The sequence below is a fragment of the Tenrec ecaudatus genome, chromosome 18 (assembly GCF_050624435.1).
Source record: "Tenrec ecaudatus isolate mTenEca1 chromosome 18, mTenEca1.hap1, whole genome shotgun sequence".
Classification (NCBI taxonomy): domain Eukaryota; kingdom Metazoa; phylum Chordata; class Mammalia; order Afrosoricida; family Tenrecidae; genus Tenrec; species Tenrec ecaudatus.
This window is the reverse complement of record NC_134547.1, coordinates 10,086,252-10,106,123: the sequence shown is the minus strand read 5'-3', so window position 1 is coordinate 10,106,123 and position 19,872 is coordinate 10,086,252. Positions and strand designations below refer to the sequence as shown.

General features: G+C 49.7%; 1 protein-coding gene across 7 annotated transcripts; it reads left to right on the top strand.

Annotated features, from left to right (window-relative positions):
* The first annotated feature begins 3,598 nt into the window (after positions 1–3,598).
* Positions 3,599–18,959, top strand: LOC142432657 (uncharacterized). 7 transcript variants are annotated; one of them, XM_075537876.1, is made up of 6 exons: positions 3,614–4,010; positions 4,988–5,040; positions 7,674–7,913; positions 8,093–8,151; positions 11,937–12,063; positions 13,997–18,959. In XM_075537876.1, the coding sequence occupies exons 3-6, from the start codon at positions 7,739–7,741 to the stop codon at positions 15,826–15,828; spliced, it is 2,193 nt and encodes a 730-aa protein (XP_075393991.1). In that variant the 5' UTR covers positions 3,614–4,010; positions 4,988–5,040; positions 7,674–7,738; the 3' UTR covers positions 15,829–18,959. The 7 variants fall into 7 exon arrangements, with proteins under 7 accessions (XP_075393992.1, XP_075393991.1, XP_075393993.1 ...); XM_075537877.1 differs by lacking the exon at positions 4,988–5,040 and having other exon boundaries at positions 3,599–3,742; XM_075537878.1 differs by lacking the exon at positions 4,988–5,040 and having other exon boundaries at positions 3,614–3,937.
* Positions 18,960–19,872: the final 913 nt, after the last annotated feature.

The window sequence follows — 19,872 nt, the reverse complement described above, 5'->3', positions numbered from 1 at the left end:
CTGGAGACAGAGACAGAATGGTGGGTGTCTGCCTGCCTGCCAAGGGAATGAACAAAGGCAGGGGCCCTGTGAAACAAGTTCAAAACAATGGGCTCCGTGAGAACTGGCTTGGCAGACACCTTAACCTTAAAGCAGGGCCCTAGTAAAAATCCTGACCAGAGCTGTACTCAGGAGGAATCCTGAAACATTGAGACATACTGATCCAGAGCAGTAACCCAGAAAAAAATGGAAAGAAATGATTTGGGCGACCCAAGGAGAGACTGAGTAATTAGAAAGCTGTTTGACCATGTTTGGTCTTCCTTATTCAGTGTCCAACTCTCACATACACATGAAGCAATGGAAAAGAAGACCCTGGCTCGGGTCAGGCGCATCTTAGTCCTCAAAGGAACATGTTTGCTTTTTTTAAAACTCTAAAGATGTCTTGTGCAGCAGAGTTACCTAATGCAACATGTCTTTCGGTCGCTTGACTTGCTGCTTCCATGCTCATTGATGGTAGATCCAAGCAAGACAAAATCCCCGACAACTTCAACCGTTTCTCCATTTGTATGATGTTACCTAATGGACCGCTTGTGGGGATGCTGGCCTCCTTTACATTGAATTCCAATCCATAATAATGGCTGCGATCCTTGGTCTTTATCAGCAAGGGCTTCAGGTCCTCCTCACTTTCAGCAAGCAAGGTTGTGTCACCTGCATATAGAAGGTTAATAAGCCTTATGTATAATAGTGAATTTTTACCAACTGAACTGCAGTACCGGACTAAAAGATCCAGGCCTACATCATCTTTACACCCTCACCCAGTTGGTTGTGGTCATCACTAATAACATCTAGATATCTTAGTGTACCTTGTAACATAATTGCCTCCTAGCTTTTCATAAACTTGCTGCCGTCCCAGCCCCTTCCATCCCCCCCCCTCGTGAGTTTCCAAGATTGTTTATGGGAGGAGAAAGCCTAGTCTTTCTCGCAGGGAGCTGCTGGTGGTTTGGGATGTTGTTTACATTTGTTATATAAAAGCGCAGACATAAAAAATTACAGTTGGGAACAATGAATACCTATGACCTGCTCTTATACTTGTTCACATACTTCCCCTTTTTTAGGCTTTTTCTTCAACAACAACAAAAATCCTGGCTTTGAGTAACTTTCTAGGTCTTTCCCATTCTTTCTGCAGCACTCCCACGACTACCTTTCACAGAGCGGGTCTAGTGAATATGGAGTCTCGCAGTTTGCGACAACCTGCCAACTGAAAGTGGCTGGATGAGTGAGCCACGTGCTGTCACACTTCAGTTGGAGCCCAGTGAAGGTTTCCCATGTTGCTCTAGGGAATCATGCCCTCGAGCCCCCTGGCAGATTTTTGGCTGTGAGCAGTCTCCATGTGAGATACCACCTTCCTAGCACGTAGCAGCTCTCGCCAGTCATTCTAACCATTGACCGGAAGTGGTGGGAGGCTAAGCAAAATGGACACCTAGGGAGGTCTGTCCTGTTGATTTCAGAGACCCGAACTGTGGGATGTTCAGGGTGGAAGGTGTAATGCTGAATGTGGGAACTGGCTCCACTCAAAAGGTGCCTTCTCTAGCAATTTTCGGATTGTAGTCGATAGTGTCAGGGTTCTCTGAAGGAACATCCAAAGAGGTTTGGCTTATTGCGCTTATAGTGTGCATACACACACACACACACACGTTTTATGATGAGGTGTGTGGGATCTACATGGAAGTTCTGCTTCATAGCATATAGCAACATCTTGTCCAGATCTCTCTTAGAATCAGAGGGGAATAAACCTGAATTGGTCACAGCGGCCTGATGTCCTTGGGGTACACAGGGAGTTGGGTAGAGTTCATGATCAGAAGTAATTCCACATGGGGAGGTTCCCAGGGAATGCTGAAGGTGGACTTTGGGGCCAGGGCGTGGTGCCCCAACAGACTGGACTGGAAAACACTCCTAAAGGCCAACAGGCAATCCTTGAACTAACTACAAAAAAAAAAAAAAATACCTCCACCAAAGTGCTTCTGCCACAGTAATTTGCTTCAGACTTTTTCCCCCTTCATTTTAATCATTTTATTGGGGGCTCTTACAAATCTTAGAACAATCCATACATCAGTTGTATCAAGCACATTTGTACATACGTTGCCATCCTTTCCAAACATTTACTTGAGGCCCTGGTATCAGCTCTTTTTTCCCCTTCCCTCCCACTCTCATGAACCCTTGATAATTTTATTTTCATATTTAAAAATAAATTATTTTCATATTTTACACAATCCACGGCCCTTTCACCCATGGTTGTTATTTGCCTCCCGGGGGGCGGGGGAGGAGGGGAGGGGGGTTGTATGTGGATCATTGCAATTGGTTTTTGCTTTCTCTCCCCTCCCCCCCACCCATGGTATCTCTGCTCTAATTATTGGCTCTGGGGGGTTTGTCCTGGATTTTGTGTGTCGAGTTGCTCCAGCCTTGAAGTCGACAATTTCCAGCTGGGATAGATGCTGCCATGCTCCAAATGGACTTCCAGAGAGGTCTGCCTGTTGATTTTAGAGCAGTGTCTTGGGATCTCTTAGTACAGGCAGTGGATGTAGTGGTTAGAGCATTTTCCTCATAGGCTAATGGGGGAAGATCAAGATCAACAGCCCAAGGTGATTCCTACGAGGAAGAACTCACCTGCCTTTCACTATGAAAAGTTTTTACCGATTTGGACATGCAGCCTTCCCTCCCATGGTGTCCCGTATTTCTCTGCTGGTTTTGATCATTGGCTCCAATGGTCACACAGAATTCATAGACTATACTAGAGATTGTGGGATTTATTAGTAAGTACCAGGTTGTCATTCAAGATCAGAAATGAGTCTTCAGTCAAGAGAGCTTCTTTTGTCAGAAAATATATTCATTAGTGATACTGAGCTGGGAGTCGGGTCAGTAATCCGTGATAGAGAACGGGTTGACAGAAGTCAAGGCTGCCTTGACAATGAAAGAACTGTTTTATTTGTCATCATGATTCCCGTGAAAAAAGGACAGGCACTCTCCCTTTCGCTTACCACTCTTTTAATCACAAGTGAGAGCCGCAGCGCAGACCGAATCCGAGAAGAGAAATGGAGAGAAAAGCACCGGCCCACAACCGGATCCATCCAACCGGCTGCCTCCCCCGGCCAGACTCACCCAACCTGGGCGGGGGGATGGAGGGGCGGGCGGGCAGCAAGCCTCCTCCTAGCAGGGCCCACAGCCTTTCAGCCTCTGCCCTGCTCGAGCAAGGGCTCCCAGAGCTCTTTAACTGTGCTGACAAGTGCCCAGAGGCAACCCATTCCTCCAGTGAGCCTCGGCCAGGTAGAGACTCAAGTCTGGATAATTCCCTTCGAAGAATGGCCCCGAAGCGGCACGGCCCCCCTGCCTGGCCCCAAAACAAGGCCTTTGCAATTCTTCCTTCGTTTGAATAACCGGTTGGAAACCTCGTGGTGCCGTCGGGACTTTACCGATCCCCGGGAGAGGCCTAAAGAGGAGCCAACGGGGCGCTCGCGGGAAGCGGAACGTGTCAGCCCAGGGCACCTGGCTCCGCGTCTGCAGATATTGGCGCAGCGCAGGGGGCGGGGCGTGTGGCGGCCACGCCCACCGGAAGCGCCGTCCCCACGTCGCCGCGCGCACGGAGGAACGAGTCCGGAAGTGGCCGGTGGGAAAGCGCCCCAGAGGCTCCGCCCGCGGGCGACCTCGGTGGCGGGCCGGGGTCAGGCGCCCAGGCTCCGCGCGGGGACCCCGAGCCTTGGGCGCAGAGGTACTTGGTGGGGAGGCACGGGCGCGGCACCGTCCCCGCGTGGCCAGCCCAGGAGCGGCTCCCAGGCCGGCCGGCGGGCACCCGGGCCGCGCGGACTCTGGGAATGTCGTTCCGCGGGGCCGAGTGGACGGAGGCACCTTCTCCTGGCGTTTGGATCCCGTTGCTCTTCCCGCGCGGGGGGAGGGAGCAGGCCAGGTGGGATCTGGGGTTCGGCGAGCAATTTAGGAGAAGCGGGGGGACCCTGGACGCCCCCTGGGGCAATGGGAAGGTTGGTATTGGCTCTTTCCCCTAAATATTCAGATGCTCTGCATCAGATTCTATAGCCAAGCAGCGAACACAGCTTTCCCGCTCGTGGTGTATTCTGAGGGAGAGCGGTAGTATGATTTTGCGACTTCAACCCAATGTGCTGTGAAGAAGTTATGATAACGAGAACACTCTGACTTCTGATTGTCTTTGAAGATGGGAGGCCAGACTAGAGCCTTTGGGTTGTCTGTATTATAATTTCTCCGTCGTCGTGGATGAGCTCCCTTAGTAAAAGGAGTAGGTTGCCGTTTAGCATCAGTAATCAGGCCATGTCTGGATAGATTCAAAGGAGAGTAAACGCAAGGTGCTGGAGTCCGTTCAATGCTGCAGTTTCACATGAACAACTTGTAGCAAAGGTACCGCTATACACTCTGGCAGTAGGCACAACGCTATCATTTGGAAGAAGCCTATAGATCTGAATTTCCATTTACACTTCGCAGCTGTAGGGAGACGTTTCCAGCTTCCCAGCTTTGAGTCAGGTTACTGGCAACAATTTGAAGCCCTCTGTTTCAACACACCCACTTTCTCCCTGCATTTCCTGTTTCCACTTTCTTAGCCTACTTTCTGTATTTCCTGTTTCCACCCCTCCACCTCGCCAAACCTGCTGAACTTCGTTGAGTCAGCGCTTCCCTTCTGATCTTCAGTAGGCGTTGATTCTACAACGGGGCCAGTTCAGTTCTAGACCCAGTGGGTCGCTAAGGCCCATAGTCTTTTGAGTCCAATCTCTTTTTCTGACCAGGAAACCTCTCATTCGTGATTTTGTATTTTGTTCCTTATTTTTCTCCCATTGTATGGAGGGTCTCCTTTTCAGAGGAGTTGGTAGTGATAGCCGGGCACCATCTAGTTCTTGTGGTCTCCAGGTCCTGGAAACGGATGTAATGTATGGTTCATTAGTTCATTGGACTGATTGATTTTCATGACTTTTCTTTCCTCTGAATCTAGATCGGTGTTTTTCTTGGTCAGTATTTCTGCATGTTCCTGGAGGGCTTGCAAGGGTAAGCAGTGGGTTGCTTTTCATTGTATTGTCCTGCGCATGGCCACAGACCTCGCATATTGAAATCAGTCAGTGGGGGCGGGGGGGACTATGGCTGGTTGAGAAGGTTTTCTTGGGCTTAATATATTGTAGCATATTTTCTAGTTCATCAGCTATCCTGGTACCTCCTTGTGTGGCCTCTCTACATAAGGCTACCTGTGACTTGGTTTGTCAGTGAGCTAAGGGGCAAAAGTGTTACCAGGTAGCATGTGTAAGCATTTGCTTCCGATACTTTTATGTGGCCTTTCTTTGGTCCTCTGGAAACACACCTTGAGAAATGGCCCCCGTAACTGAGCAACGAGTACCTTTTGCCCTGTTTCTTTGGGGAAGCAGCTCGGGGAGGAGTTGCCCCCATCTCACTTTCTACTCTTGAGGGTTTGTTACTTTTGCTCCCCTGTGCTGACTGCCACAGAGGGATCCCCTGTGCTGACTGTCATTTCTTGGATCAGTTGCAGACAGTATGACGGTTTGCTACATGTGTCTGACCTGAGCTGTTACTTCACAAGACCCGAGTTGATTGACAGCTCATAGCCAAGTGTGGATTCTTTGAACTCTGGTTGAGTGAGGGAAGTGTACTTCCTTATAATTGACGAGGATTAGGATTTCCATGTTGAAAAGCAGCTAATTTCGAGGCGTCCTGGTGGAAAGGCTGATACAAACTAAAGCTGAGATGCCAAGAAGGAGAACCGAGTAGGAGCTGAGTGTAGCCCGTGCTGTGAGCTGGGCCAGTTGCTGGCAGACAGACCCTACGACAGAGAGGCTTAATGGCAGAAGGCAAGGACGAGAGTTGACCAAGATGTTCACACTGACCAGGAGCGGGGCAAATGGGTGGCAAAAGACACCCTGATAACAGAACAGCCCTGACAGCAGAACTGTCCGAGGTCCTGATAGAAAACTGCCCTCAATTTTATTCCTGCAACAAACGGTCCTAATGAGCCAACTACATCCCCAGTTGTATCCTGTTCCTTTCGCGGTCTGACAGAAAGATCCCTGGTGCCTATATTGAACTAATTTCAGCCTCTGATGGTAGGCGCTACTAACATGTGAAGGTAAAGAGTTTGTTAAAGCGTTAAATGAGTATAAGTGGGGGGGGGGAGTTAATTATTCTGATATCCGAGAGGAGAAAATACAAGAAAACCTACCTGTATAAGGAAGGTAAGCAGACCCACACTTTCAAACACTAAATGCAAAGTTTAAGCAGATAGGGGGACTCAAAGGAGTTACTCTTATTGTCCTGGCTAGGCCGAGAGCAGCCCAGTCCAGATCAAGTCCCTAAGTCCGATATCAGCCCATATGTCTGATAACCATCTATGAATTCCTCTTCAGACTCACGCAACACATGCAATGACACTGAAAGCAGGAAGATCGCAGGCCACTGGGTGGAAAGTCTTGTGGATCCAGTGGCGGAGGAAGCATCTCCAGGGCTCTGGCTGCCATCAGCGTGGCCCCATGCGGCTTGTCCACAGGAATGTGTAGCAGAGCTAAAGACTGTGTCCCGCCTCCAGGGGGGAACAGAGGAAAATTCCCAGAATCACCCTGGGAAGGCCACGCCCACAGGGAGGCATCAATCAGCTGTGGGACCTGATTGACATGCTCGCCTCTACCCCCATAACCGATTGAACAAGTTGACATGAAGTTACGTAACTACCACAGGCTGCTAATAGCAAGGACGGAGGGTCCTAATCACCAGGAGAGCCATGAGGCTGGGTGCTGGGGTAGTATTGTACAGTGACAGAAACCCTCAGCAGTGGGTCTGCTTTGTCCTGTCGGCCTGCTGGGAGTATGAATGATCTTGACAGCGGTGGTTGAGAATCCTAACTAGGCAGCGGACAGCGCACACAGTTGATAAAGAGGCACCTCGGAAGATAAGCCTGGCAGTCTGCCACTGAAAGATCCCAGGCTTGGAGTGTTCTTCTCTGTACACCATGAGTTGGTGATGACACCATGGTCGCCGAAGCCAACCACGAGGCAGCAGTAGGACTACAGTAACGTGCGTTAGAGTCCTGCACGCGCCTCTGAGGAACTCCTGATGGTGCCCTTGTTCTAGAACCGCCTGTCTGGACCATAGGAGTGGAGGACTGCAACTGAAAGGGTCATATAACGTACCCCAACAGCAGTGGGAGGTGTGGAGGTACCTTTGCAGATGTCATAGTGAGACCAGGAGGCACTCAGAGGACAGACAGACAGTGAGTTGCCCACTGCTGGAAACTTAGCCTCAGGGCGGCCGAAGCTGACTGCTGCATTCCCTGATCCTGGTCCACAGGGCGCTGTCACAGACTCCTTTACAGGCATTGGGCTGTATTCTGTCTTCTCTGACTCAGGTAGCAGGAACAGATCTGGGACACAGAGCTGGAATCTGCGAGGTTGAGGCTAGAAAAGTGCAGTACATTTTGACAGGTCAGGGTCAGCAAACAGACTTGAGGGCTCACAGACCAGAAGTGAATCCAGGTAGAAACTCCAGAGCCCAAAGTAGGCGGAGCCTCCTAAGTGGTGACTCAGGAGCGTGTGAGAGGCCAGGCTCCCCCTGTGATGAAGCCGGGCTGTGGCGTCCACAACAAAGGACCCAGCAGCATCCAGTTGCTTCTCCTCCCACAGGTCCTGCCTGCGTGGAAGCCAGAGGGGCGTTCATGACTGAGGTGTGAAGTCCCTCCAGGCAACAGATGCATCTGGAGATCCAGTACGGAGCTGCAAGGCAATCACGGCCCAAGACTGAGGCTATTAAACTGCGTGATCACTTTGTCCCCAGAGAGGAGGGCTGGGAGACGATTTTGGCTTCGAAGAACAAAGAAAGCATGGAAACCATGAAGCAACTGACTCAAAGACAGAAGACACCAGGTGAGAAGGGTTGAGGGTCTGGAGAAGGGAAGGGGGACCTAAGCACTAGGTTCAAGTAAGAACAGACAGGTGGCCGCAGCCGAGTAAAGCGGCTGCTTCCTTCCATGCCAGGTCATGAGAGCCGCTCTGGGAGGACTGAGAGGTCGGCTTCCACACAGCTTCTCCTTCTTTTTGTGTAGATTCTGCTCCTAAAGCTACGGACTGGTCCCAAGAGGAGAAGAGGCGGCCACAAATCCTGGTGAGCTGGAATTACTTTTGTTGTTGTTGTGATTCAGTGCCACTGTTGTGGGAGGTGCCCCTCAGGCGGTGCCTCCCCTTGGAGACCCTGTGCACAACAGAAGGAAACTGTCTTGTGTGGGGCCAGCCTCACGGTTGCTATGTCGGACCCCATTGTGGCAGCCAGCGTGTCAGCCTCCTCTAGGATGTCCCTCCTTTTAGCTCAGCACTCCGCTTCACCAAGCACAATGCGCTTGAAGCCACCATCTGCTGGGCAGGAGAGAAACGTGGCGGTCTGCTCTGGGAAGATCGACAGCCCTGGACTCCCCGTGGGCTAGTTCCACTCCGGCCTGAAGCATCTCTGTTGAGTTGGAATGGACCCCAAGACAATGCTTACATGTCTTCTTGTTATTTTGACAGATTAAGTTGTTTGTATATAGTGGGGTCACCGGAGATAGAGGGGTGCCAGGCCCCAGCCCCTGACAGTATCAGAGAGGGTGATAGTAAACTGAACTCAGGTTCCAAGAGTCACTCGGGCACTGACATCCTAAGGCTGGGGTATCACTGGGGTTGGTGTCCAGCATGTAGGGGTAACCTGCCTGTCTGTCTCTGTCTCGCTCTCACACGCACACAGAGGCACAGCCTTGTCAGAATGTCGGGGCGTGGGCCATAGCCTCTGTTACTAGGCTTAGAAGAAAACTCGGTCCTGGCCAGTAGGAAACCAGAGAAGATGGAGGAAGGGCAGGGTTATACAGCCAGCCACTTTGCTCTGTGCCGGGAGGGGGAAGGAGCTCCCCACCAGCTGGTCCTGCACAGCAGTGGGAGTGAGGCTGTGACACCGTGGTTCCAGACTGAGTGACACCAGCCCTCGTGGCACAAGCGCTCCTTTTCTGGAATGTCACTACCACTCTCTTGTCGACGCTTTTTTCATAGACGAAGTGCCACGCTGCATAATGAGTGAAGTACTTTATTAGGCATTCATTAGAAACTATTTATTACAATCCATAATCTGAGATAGCGGTGTTACAGGCCCCATTTAGTTTACTGACCTTTGAGAAAAGCGCTTCCTAGACCCCTCTGTTCACGCCCACTTTTCTCTGTAGTGGACGCTCCCTTCATGCCTCGCACAGGTCCCAGCCCTGGGATGCCTGCTGTTCTTTTCTGGCCCTTCCTACACACTCCCACATGGGGATTCTTCCACTGTGGATCCTCAGCATCCTTGTGTGCATTCCGCCCAGCATTCTCCGATTGATTCACACATCACCCCGCCACTCACACTTCACGCACCTTCAAGGGCCAGGATGGGTTTGGGGTATCGCCGGTGACCCCCACAGGTTTTATCTCACCAATTATTCCACCTTCTCCACTAGAACTGGCGGGGACTTTTCTTTCTTTAGGGTTTTGTTTTGAATCATCCATCTCTCTCTTTTTTCAATTAATTTGGTGAGGGTTTACATTTCAGATGATTGTTCCTGGTATTCAGCCACATAAACAACGTACCAAACCTCCCAAGAGTTTGCTCTGTTCCGCCCGCGCCTCCCACACTTTTTTCCCTCTCTCGCCTCTCTTGTAGAATATGATCTCCCCCTTCACCCAAGTTAACACTTATCTACCCACTGGCCCATAGGCTCCCAAATTTATTTGGCCTACCACCTCTTTTCAGGAAAAAACAAAAGATTACTGAGTTCCCCCTGGCAAAAAAAAACCAACCTTTGTACCCAAGCCCATAATCCATCATAAAGTGAAGGTAACTGCTTCTGGAGCCACCTTGGATTGTTCCAGTCTGCCCCCAGGGGGCAGTATAGCCCACTTAGAGAGACATTGCTCAGTCATCCTTCCCTATCCCTCTTCCCCTCCCACTCCTGGTACCCATCAAACTGTGTTTCTTTTGATTAAAAAACAAAACCAAAAAAACTTCATCCTGATTTTTTCTCTTATTATTTTAAAATTATTTTATTGGGGGCTTGCACAACTCTTACCACAATCCATCCATCCATCCATTGTGTCAAGCACATTTGTACATTTGTTGCCATCATCAGTCTCAAAACATTTGCTTTCTGCTTGAGCCCTTGGTATCAGCTCCTCATTTTCCCCCCTCCTTCCCTCCCTTACGAACCCTTGATAATTTATAAATTATTATTATATTTCTATGTCTTACACGGTCCGATGTCTCCCTTCACCCACTTTTCTGTTGTCCGTCCCCAGGGAGGAGATCATTTTTTCTCTTATTGCAGTGGTGTCATACAGTACTTGTCCTTCAGTGGCTGGCTTCACTCATCATAATGTTCTCCATCTCCTCCACATCATAAGGTGTTTCACGGTTTTGCCTTTATTCTTTAACAATGCATAGTATTTATGTTAGTCAGGGTTGGACTAGAGAAACAAAGCCAGTGACACTCACGTGTGTAAGAAAGAGCTTTATTTAAAGAGGAATTGTATATTGAGAACACATCCCAGCCCAGTCCAGATCAAATCCATAAGACCGATATTAGCCCATATTTCTGATACCAGTTTGTAAATTCTTCTTCAGACTCACGCAACACATGCAATGACACAGAATGCAGGAAGATCACAGGCCAGTGGGTGGAAAGTCTTGTGGATCCAGTGCTGGCATGCGTCTCCACATGGCTCCTCCAGTTCCAGGACTCTGGCTCTATGGCTTGTCAATAGGAATCTTTCCCAGGGAGTGTGTGTCCCGCCTCCAGGGAGGAAGACAGGAATTCCCAGAATCCTCAGGAGGCGGCCATGCCCACACAGAGGCCTCATCTGCTGTGACCTGATTGACAGGCTAGACTCCACCCCTTCACAAGTTGACAGATTACGCAACTGCCACAGTATTTTGTTGTGACTATGTACCAAAGCTCCTTTATCCATTCTTCCATTGGTGGGAATTTAGATTGTTTCCATCTTCACGCTATTGTGATTAGTACTGGGGTGAACATGGGTGGGCAGATACCTGTGTATGCTCTGACGTCTTTATGGCTCCTGCTTCTTCATGGCGTTTACCGAGTGGAGAGATTACTGGGTCATATGGAATTTCGATTCCCAGTTGTTTGAGGAGGCAGCATATCACTTTCCATCGGGTTATTCAGTGTTGTAGTCCCACCAGCAGTGTATGAGGGTTCCGGTTTGCTTTTTGAACTGTGCTCTCGGTGCCAATGTGAGGTGGTAGCTGACCATGATTTTGATTTGCATTGCTTGGATAGCTGGTGGTCGGTCACAAGCATTTGTTCATCTCTATAGGGATGTCCTGTGGGTTCTCGTTTGAGGAAGGCTTTTGGTGGACATAAGTGTCTTATTTTCAAGAAGTCCCAGTCATCTATTTTGCCTTTTGCCATGGGTGTATTTTTGCCATGTTTCATATGTTTTTGCCATGTATTAGGACTCTTAAGTTTGTCCCTGTTTTTTTAACGATCTTTATAGTTCTAGGGTTTAAATTTAGATCGCCAATCCATCTTGAGCTTGTTTTTATATGTAGAGCGATGTATAGGTCCTCTTTCATTCTTCTGCAAAGGAAAATCCAAATTTTATCATCACCATTTGTTGAAGAGATTATCTTTTTTCTATGAAGAACTTTCTTCTCTGAAAGAATTAGATTAACTTTTAAAAAAAATCATTTTGTTGGGGGCTTATACAACTCATCACAAATCCATACATCCATCCATTGTGTCAAGCACATTTGTACATTTGTTGCCCTCATCATTCTCTGAACTTCTGTAGATGTTGATTCTTCAGGGCCACCAGGTAAACTCTGAATGGGAAGGGTGACGGTGATTTTTCTGTGCATTGATTTATCACTTCTCCCAGGAACCCGTTACCTTTGAGGATGTCACCGTGGTCTTCACGGAGGTGGAATGGATGACCTTGAGCGCTGAGCAGAAGACCTTGTACAAAGAAGTGATGCTGGAGATCTATGGGCATCTGCTCTCGTTGGGTGAGGATATGCTTCTCTTCTTTCCCTCCATCAACTCTAGACATTTATGGATCACTTACTATGTGCCTGTTGGTGACTTAGTTGTTGCACACTCGGCAGCTCTTGATACATCCAAGATTCAAACCCATCGTTCGTGCTGTGGGTCAAAATTGTGTCATCCTGCTCCCATGAAGTTGAGTGTGCTTGGAATCTGTGGGACATCCCACGCTGTCCTACTTGATGCACTTGACGGCATCGCGTACATTGGGGTTTCCGTGGGTTAAAGTTCTTGGGTGATGCAAACAGTTTGCAATGAACTGTGAGAGGGAGGGCTGGTGATTCGTACCACAGAAGAAAGCCTGGTAATACACTTCTCTAAAGAGTACAGCCCATAAAACACTCTGAGCCCTCCCAAATGAAATCAGCCCATGAACAAAAATTACCTTAATGGAGCACGAGCGTAAGGGCTAAATCCAGGCTTAGAAAACCTGTTCTGACACATGAGTTGGCCCTGAGGTGGAGTCGACTCGATGGCCAGGGGTTTGATCTCGTTTCTTTGTGTGTGTTTGGATTCTGTGCCTGCTAATGGTCTAGCCACTGAGAGCAGGTGAGCAAAGGTAATACATAGTCCACAACCCCTGTCCTCGTGGGGCTTACCTTCAAATATGAGGAAGCAGACAAAAACCAGTAGATTAAACTGCAATTCAAACACACAGATAAAATATAGAGACTTTTCTTTCTCAACAAAAGCCTCAGCACGTTTAAGACCTGGTGTAAGTGATGATAGCAGCTATTTAGGCCATCCTAAAACCTCAGGAGCCTCAATACGTAACTTCATCAAGCTGTGTTTTAAAGTATTAATTAAAGAACAAAAATAAAACAACAGAAAGGTTTTGTTCCTGGTTTGTTATGTCTAGGACACACAACGAAGTCTCTCTTCAGTCTCTATACTGACTCACAGCGACCCCCTGTGGGTGCTGACAAAATGAAGTTGGAGGAACTCAGGCCACAACTGGAAGGTGGATTCTTAATTACTTCTCACAGAAATGCCCTCATGATGTCCCTGCTTTTATGAGAGAGTTGAGCCAGAAGTATTGTGTGTCTTGGTGGAGAAGGATTCTCTCGTGAAGCTTTTCTGGTTAATTTTCTTCTAAAGCTTCCTGGGTCTCTCTCAGAGCAGGTGATTCTTGGGCCCCCAGCAAGAATACAGAGAGGTTGGTGGGAGCATTCCAAACACATCCCACCCAGGGCATTCTGACTCCTAACCACCTGTGGTGCAGGAGGGCTACGGGACGCAGGTGCCATGCCTATAAGCCTGTGCTAATGCCACTGCCACACGTTTGTACCGTGCAGCGGCTGGTGGGTACTTGCTGCTAGCAGCCGAGCGCTCTAACCAGTGTGCCACTAACGCTCCATGTGGAGTTCCATAGACACTTGTCACTTCTACAAAGGGAAAATGAAACAATGATTGTAAGAAAATAAAAAGAGCTTGATATATCCACGGCAAATTCTTTTGAAACTTACCGCCAGGGAGTCAGTGCTGACTCATAGCGACCTCCTGTGGGTTTCCGAGACTGTAACTGTTCACGGGGAGTAGAAAGCCCCGTCTGTCTCCCTCGGAGCTGCTGGTGATTTCGGAGTGCCGAGCCTGCGGATCGCAGCCCAGCGCGTAACCACTACACCAGCAGGGCCCCATCGATTCCAAGTGTGGCGTTTAATTGTTGTTATTTACTCTCGAGTAGATTCGAACCTGTGATGTCCACCCAGCCGCCCCATAGGGTGTTCAAAGTGGTGACCTATTGGAAGCAGATGGGCAGGCCTGGTTTCAGAACCACTGACCTTGTAGGTAGTCATCAAGCCCGTAACTGTGCCACCCAGGGACTCCCACAAGGGAGACTGTGTCCCGGACAGGCCCACAGATGGCTGCTCTAACGGAAAACTTTTCTCTCGTCAGCAGAAACAAAGCCAGAAAACGACTCCTGTTCATCCTGCCTTCTGCCTCTCCCCTGTCAGCAAGTCCTCAGCCAACGCGTGCCTCAGATCCTCCCGGGCGTGTGTGCCGAACATCTTTTCCAACCGGAGGGTTCTAGCGCAGGGCGGCGGCAGCTCGAGTCGCAGGGTTCCGGTCAGAGCTGCTGGACTGAGGACGCAGACGTTCAGGAGGGAGAAGTCACCCCCAAACCCTTGTGGGTGACAACAGTGGGGAGAGGGACTTCAAAAGAGTGCTGGCGCCCAGCCCCGGGAGAGTCACCACGCCCTAGAGGAAGAGAGCCCAGCTCCACTCCAAGTGGGGTGTCTCAGAGAACAGATGGAGCACCAGAGGACTTCGAAAGCTCAGGGTTGGCAGCCATGAATCTTGGAGAAGATGGACCAGAGAATGGCCTGACGTCAAGCAACATCATAGACCAGAGGTCCCACCCCCAGGAGAAGCCCCATGTTAGCGGTGCGTGTGGTCAAGTTTTTAACCACAAGCCAATGCTCCTGCTACCCCAGGGCCCACAGTCGGAAGAGAGACCACCCATGTGCTGGCCTTGTGGGCAAGGGCACATCCAGAAGCCAGACCACCTTAAGAAGCCCTATGTTTGCAGTGAGTATCGGGGAGGCTTTATCCAGAGCTCTGTCGTCCTGAAGCGTCAGAGGACACACTCAGTGGAGAAGCCTTTTGTTTGCAAGGAGTGCGGCCGCGGATATTTCTGGAAGTCAGACCTGCTTCGCCACCAGAGGAAGCACGTAGGAGGAAAGTCAGATGTGGGCAGGGAGCTTGGACAAGGCTTTAGCTACAAGGCAGGTTACAAGAGACACCCGAGGCCCCACTCCAGGGAGAAGCTACACGTGTGCAAAGATTGTGGGCGAGGATTCAGTCGGCACTCGAGCGTCATTACGCACGAGCGGACACACTCGGGGGAGACCCCTTACATTTGCAATGAGTGTGGCCGCGGGTTTTACTGGAAGTCGGGGCTCCTTCGACACCAGAGGACCCACTCTGGGGAGAAGCCTTACGTGTGCAAGGACTGTGGGCGAGGCTTCTTCCAGAAGTCAAACCTCCTTCAGCACCAGCGGACACACTCAGGGGAGAAGCCACACTTGTGCAAGACTTGTGGGCGAGGCTTTAGCCAAAAGGCGCATCTCCTTCGACACCAGAGGACGCACTCTGGGGAGAAACCATACGTGTGCAAGGACTGTGGGCAGGCCTTCTCCTGGAAGTCGGTCCTCATTCGCCACCAGACCACACATTCGGGGGAGAAGCCCCATGTGTGCCAGCAGTGTGGGCAAGGCTTCAGCTACAAGTCGGACTATATCAAACACCAGAAGACGCACTTAGGGGAGAAGCCGTATGTGTGCCAGGAGTGTGGGCGAGGCTTCCGGCTCAAGTCCTACCTCACCACCCACCAGAGGACACACTCAGGGGAGAGACCTTACGTGTGCCCGGAGTGTGGGCGAGGCTTTCGGCAGAAGTCCACCCTTGTCATGCACCAGAGGACCCATTCGGGGGAGAAGCCGTACATCTGCGGCGAGTGCGGGCGAGGCTTCATCCAGAACTCGGTCCTCCTGAAGCACCAGAAGACCCACTCAGAGGAGAAGCCGTACGTCTGCGCTGAGTGTGGCCGCGGGTATTTCTGGAAGTCAGACCTGCTTCGCCACCAGAGGACCCACGCGGGGGAGAAGCCGTGCCTGGACAAGGAGTGGCCGCAAGACTTTAACCAGAAGTCAGTATTCCTTCTCCATCAGGAGCCAAACCCCGGGGGAGGCGCCATCTCGATGACAAACTTTATGAATCATTACTGAACTCAACTGCGCCGGGCCCGGCAACTGAGACTCCGGATTCTAAAATGTGCCACTGCACAGAAGGACTCTGGAGGGTACGGACCCTGCATTTCTCCTCGTTGACATAAGCGATTCTTTTTTTTGTCTTTCTTTCCCCTCTGCGTGACCTGAATTGGCGTCCCGCGGCACCTGGCATGAGCTTGTATGGAGGGAACACACCGTGGGCACCTAGATGGGTCTTTCTCAGCGCTAGCTTCACCTCAGTGCCCCGGGTCTGTGGGGCTGCGGCTCTTCCCTCCAGTGAACACTGGGGCTGTTTCTCCCACGGAGGAACCACCTCCTACCCTGAGCCCAGGCAATTGAAGTCATGCATTGGTAGCGATCAAAAAAAAAAGAACAAGACAGATTATTTAGGTTAAAAAAAAACAAAAAACTTGCTGTCAAACTGATTTCGACTCATAGCGGCCCCATAGGACAGGTTGGAACTTCCCCGGTGGGTTTCTAGGGCTAACTCTTCACAGCAATAGAAAGCCTCATTTTCCTCCCAAGGAGCAGGCTGGTGGTTTCAAACTGCCGACCTTGCGCTTAGCAGCCCAACGCATGACCCACTACACCCCCGGGGCTCCTGATCATCAGGTAAGTAGACGTAAACACTCTCTAGTCTGTGCAGTTGTGCCCAGATCTCGCATACAAGACTGGAATTAAAAGGTAATGGAATGTCTTCACAAACTTTTTGAAGCTGCTCCTAAGTAGTCAGAGGTGTCAAAAGTGGCCAGGACCTAGGGGCTCAGGCTAAGACGAAGCTCTTGAAGTGTGGGGGCCAAGACTATCATAGGTGCGTTAGAAAGTGTGGGGGCCACATCGGAGCCCCTCTGGCTTCCCTGTTGGCACAAAGTAGGGGTCAGACATGCCTTCATACTCCATCCTTCTTTACCTGTTCCGACAGCAACTGTTTCTTCCATGGCAAGCCACAGATGGCTGGGTCCGGTAATTTGTTACAGCGAACTCCCAGGCAAGCCTCACAATGAAGGGTTTTGGGGGGCAAGTTAGAGGTGACCAAAAGTCAGGATCAGGAAGCAATAAGGATACAAGTCATTGGTCCACAGCAGCACGTCTCAGCCGGCAGCTGGACCTCTGGTCCTCAGCCCCTCAGGTCCCTTGGCTTCTGCCTTCCTGGACCAGGAAGCCCATCTGTCACTCTCACAGACCCATAGTCTTGGCCCTGGCTTTCCCTTGCTCTTCAAGCTGCCGTGCCCAGCATATCAACGACAGACCTCTCTGATCCCTAACGGCCAGGGCAGTCTGTGTGGGGTCATTCCCACCGAGGACATCAATCTTCACGTGTTCCATTTCATCCTCGGTGACTTCCAAATTTCCTAGATTCCTACTCGGTACATTCCTGGTTCCAGTTATTAGCAGACGTTTGCAACTGGCTCTTCTTTTGTTGTAACCCCGCCCAATTATTCGATGGGGTTACAGAGCCATGGGCTGAAGAGCCATGATTTTACCCCATCCTCATAGGCGCCTGGCATGCAGAGTTTTCCACTTGAGAAAAAGGCAAATAGTCGAATCTCTGTTCCAGGTGGCAGCCCTTTCGGATGCATCATGAATAATTGTCCTAATTTGGGAAATGGACCCAAGAAAAACTAAAATGTCGTTTCTTTGGAATATTGCACGGCCACACTATTCATTGGGGCATGGGGCAAAATGGCCTTTGGGTGGCTGTTTAACTTACTCTAAAGCCTACTTATAATTTGATTTGTACCCAGGAAGAGAAATGTTAGGAGAAAACATGTAGAACCATTCATGACAATATATACGTTTTAAGCAACGGGAGTTCTTCATGTTTATGGTATACGGTATTTTGTTTCAAATTGGATATAATTTTCCCTATCACTTTATTCTTGTGCCACACAATCCCATGACTAGAAATTAGGTCTTCGGATTTTAGCTACTGTTTTTCACTAGATTTGCTATCTTAATACTGTTGCATGCCTTTAAGGCAGCGGTTCTCAACTTGTGGGTTGCGACCCCTTTGGGGGTGAACAACCCTTCCACAGGGGTTACCCAATTCATAACAGTAGCAAAATTGCAGTTATGAAGTAGCAACGAAAATAATTTTATGGTGGGGGGGGAGGGCAAGGGTGTCACCACAACATGAGGAACTGTATGAAAGGGCCGCGGCCTTAGGAAGGGTGAGAACTGCTGCTCTATAGTGTGGACGTAAAGCCATCGCTGAGTACATGAGAGTAACTGGAGTTACTGCCGTGTGCTTTCTGTCTGGGCACTGATGTATCTGATTGGTTTAACAATGATAGGCCTCTGTGCTTGTATTAATGATCTAAAGCATCAAGGCCGGACTAGCCCCTCGGAGTTGGATAGTAATTATGCCCCAGATGCCCGAGTCTTTCGTGATGCTGCTTAGGCCCATTTCCCCCCGACTTCCGTAGAATATTTTCCCTCATGTTTCTGGTTGTTGCAAATTGCTGCAGTGTCCCACAGAAATGTGCACAACTCTGAGGGATTGTCTCACCCAGTGGGGGGTGCTGTCCAGTTCAAAGTCCGAAGGTCAGGCAGGGGTGAACCAAATGCAGGGTCCAGAGCCAGAGCAACAAATGTCTGAAAGTCACCGCAGGTCCTCTTGCTTCCAACAAGGTTGTCAGGAAACAGGTGGGGCTTTCCAGGTGAGTGATGTCGGTATATGGACTTGATTGGTGGTGCCTTTGTATATCCCAGGTGAGTGTAGCCCAGATCATGCCTGGTTCTAAGGTAGAATCTTTTAAAATGCCATCAAGGAAACAAAGAGTGTAGCCCGATTCACACTGTCTATTAAGGTCAGGTCTTAAACTCATCCTGTTCCTGTAGAGAATGCCCTCCAAAATGGGCCTGTAGCCACAGGCCTGTGTAGTCCAGAATTAGCTGACACAAGGAATTGTGGCCAGAAAGGCCATATTGGTTGACGATAACTCGGTACTTTCCATTCTATACCCAAGTCTCACTCCTCCTCAACAGCCTCTATTGATGTGGAGTCGCTGGTCAAGTGTGCACCGTTAAGAGCTGGCATTGCCAATGCTTCCAGTTATTAACCTAATTAGAGTAATGAAATGTATAAAAAATTGTTCCAAAACGGTGAGAAAATAAACTTGTTTCTTAAAGCTATCCACTTGTGTCTGTTACAGCCACGCTAAATCATTAAGACGGCTATGTGTCCTCATGCGATAAATGGTAGGGTATTCCTTGCTTCTCTCTCTTAATTCTCTAAACGTGTGGTAGAATGCCCAGTGAAGCCCTCTGCTCCAGGACTTGTTATTTGCAGGTGTTTGATCACTGATACAGGTATGTATCTACATACACAAGACATTTAAATCAAGGAAGTGGCTCACACTGATTTAGAAGCATGTGAATCCATAAACCAGTTCAAGCCTGTTAAGCTAGGGGCTTTTCCTGACTTGTGTCGCTGTGAGGGCGGAGGAACCAGGAAGCAGAAAGACAAATGAGGATGCTGGAAGAGGAAGCTGGAAAACCACAGGCTACTGGATCTCAGCAGGTCAGGCTGGCGGCTGCAGTCAAATGACTCCCAGGTCAGCAGGTCAGATAGCAGGCTCTGATGGCTCCCAGGTTGGCAGGCAATATGGCAGCCTATTGGCTGAAGCCCACAGAAGAGGAGGTCTGAGCCAGACGCAGCATCCAGACCACCAAGAAATTAGCTGGAGTTCCCACAGCTCTACCAAGTCAACCTCTAATAGGAACCCCACCCCTACTCTCTCCACAGAGCTCACTCCCAATGGCATCGGGACTGTGACCTGATTCAGTGAGTTGGGCTCACCCATCTATCACAGCAGGTCTTGTGACTTGGTGGTAGATGAAATCATGGAGGAGCCCTCGACTGCTAAACTAAGAACCATCCAATCAGCTTGACAAAAACTAATTCTCACTGAGTTTCCCTGCTGCGAACCATTTCAGGAAAAAAAATCCATCTAAGATGCTGTCTTTTGCCATACAATTATTTGCTTCCCTGTGCATACTTTTGACCCATTTGGACACCCATCTCCCTCCCAGGTTATC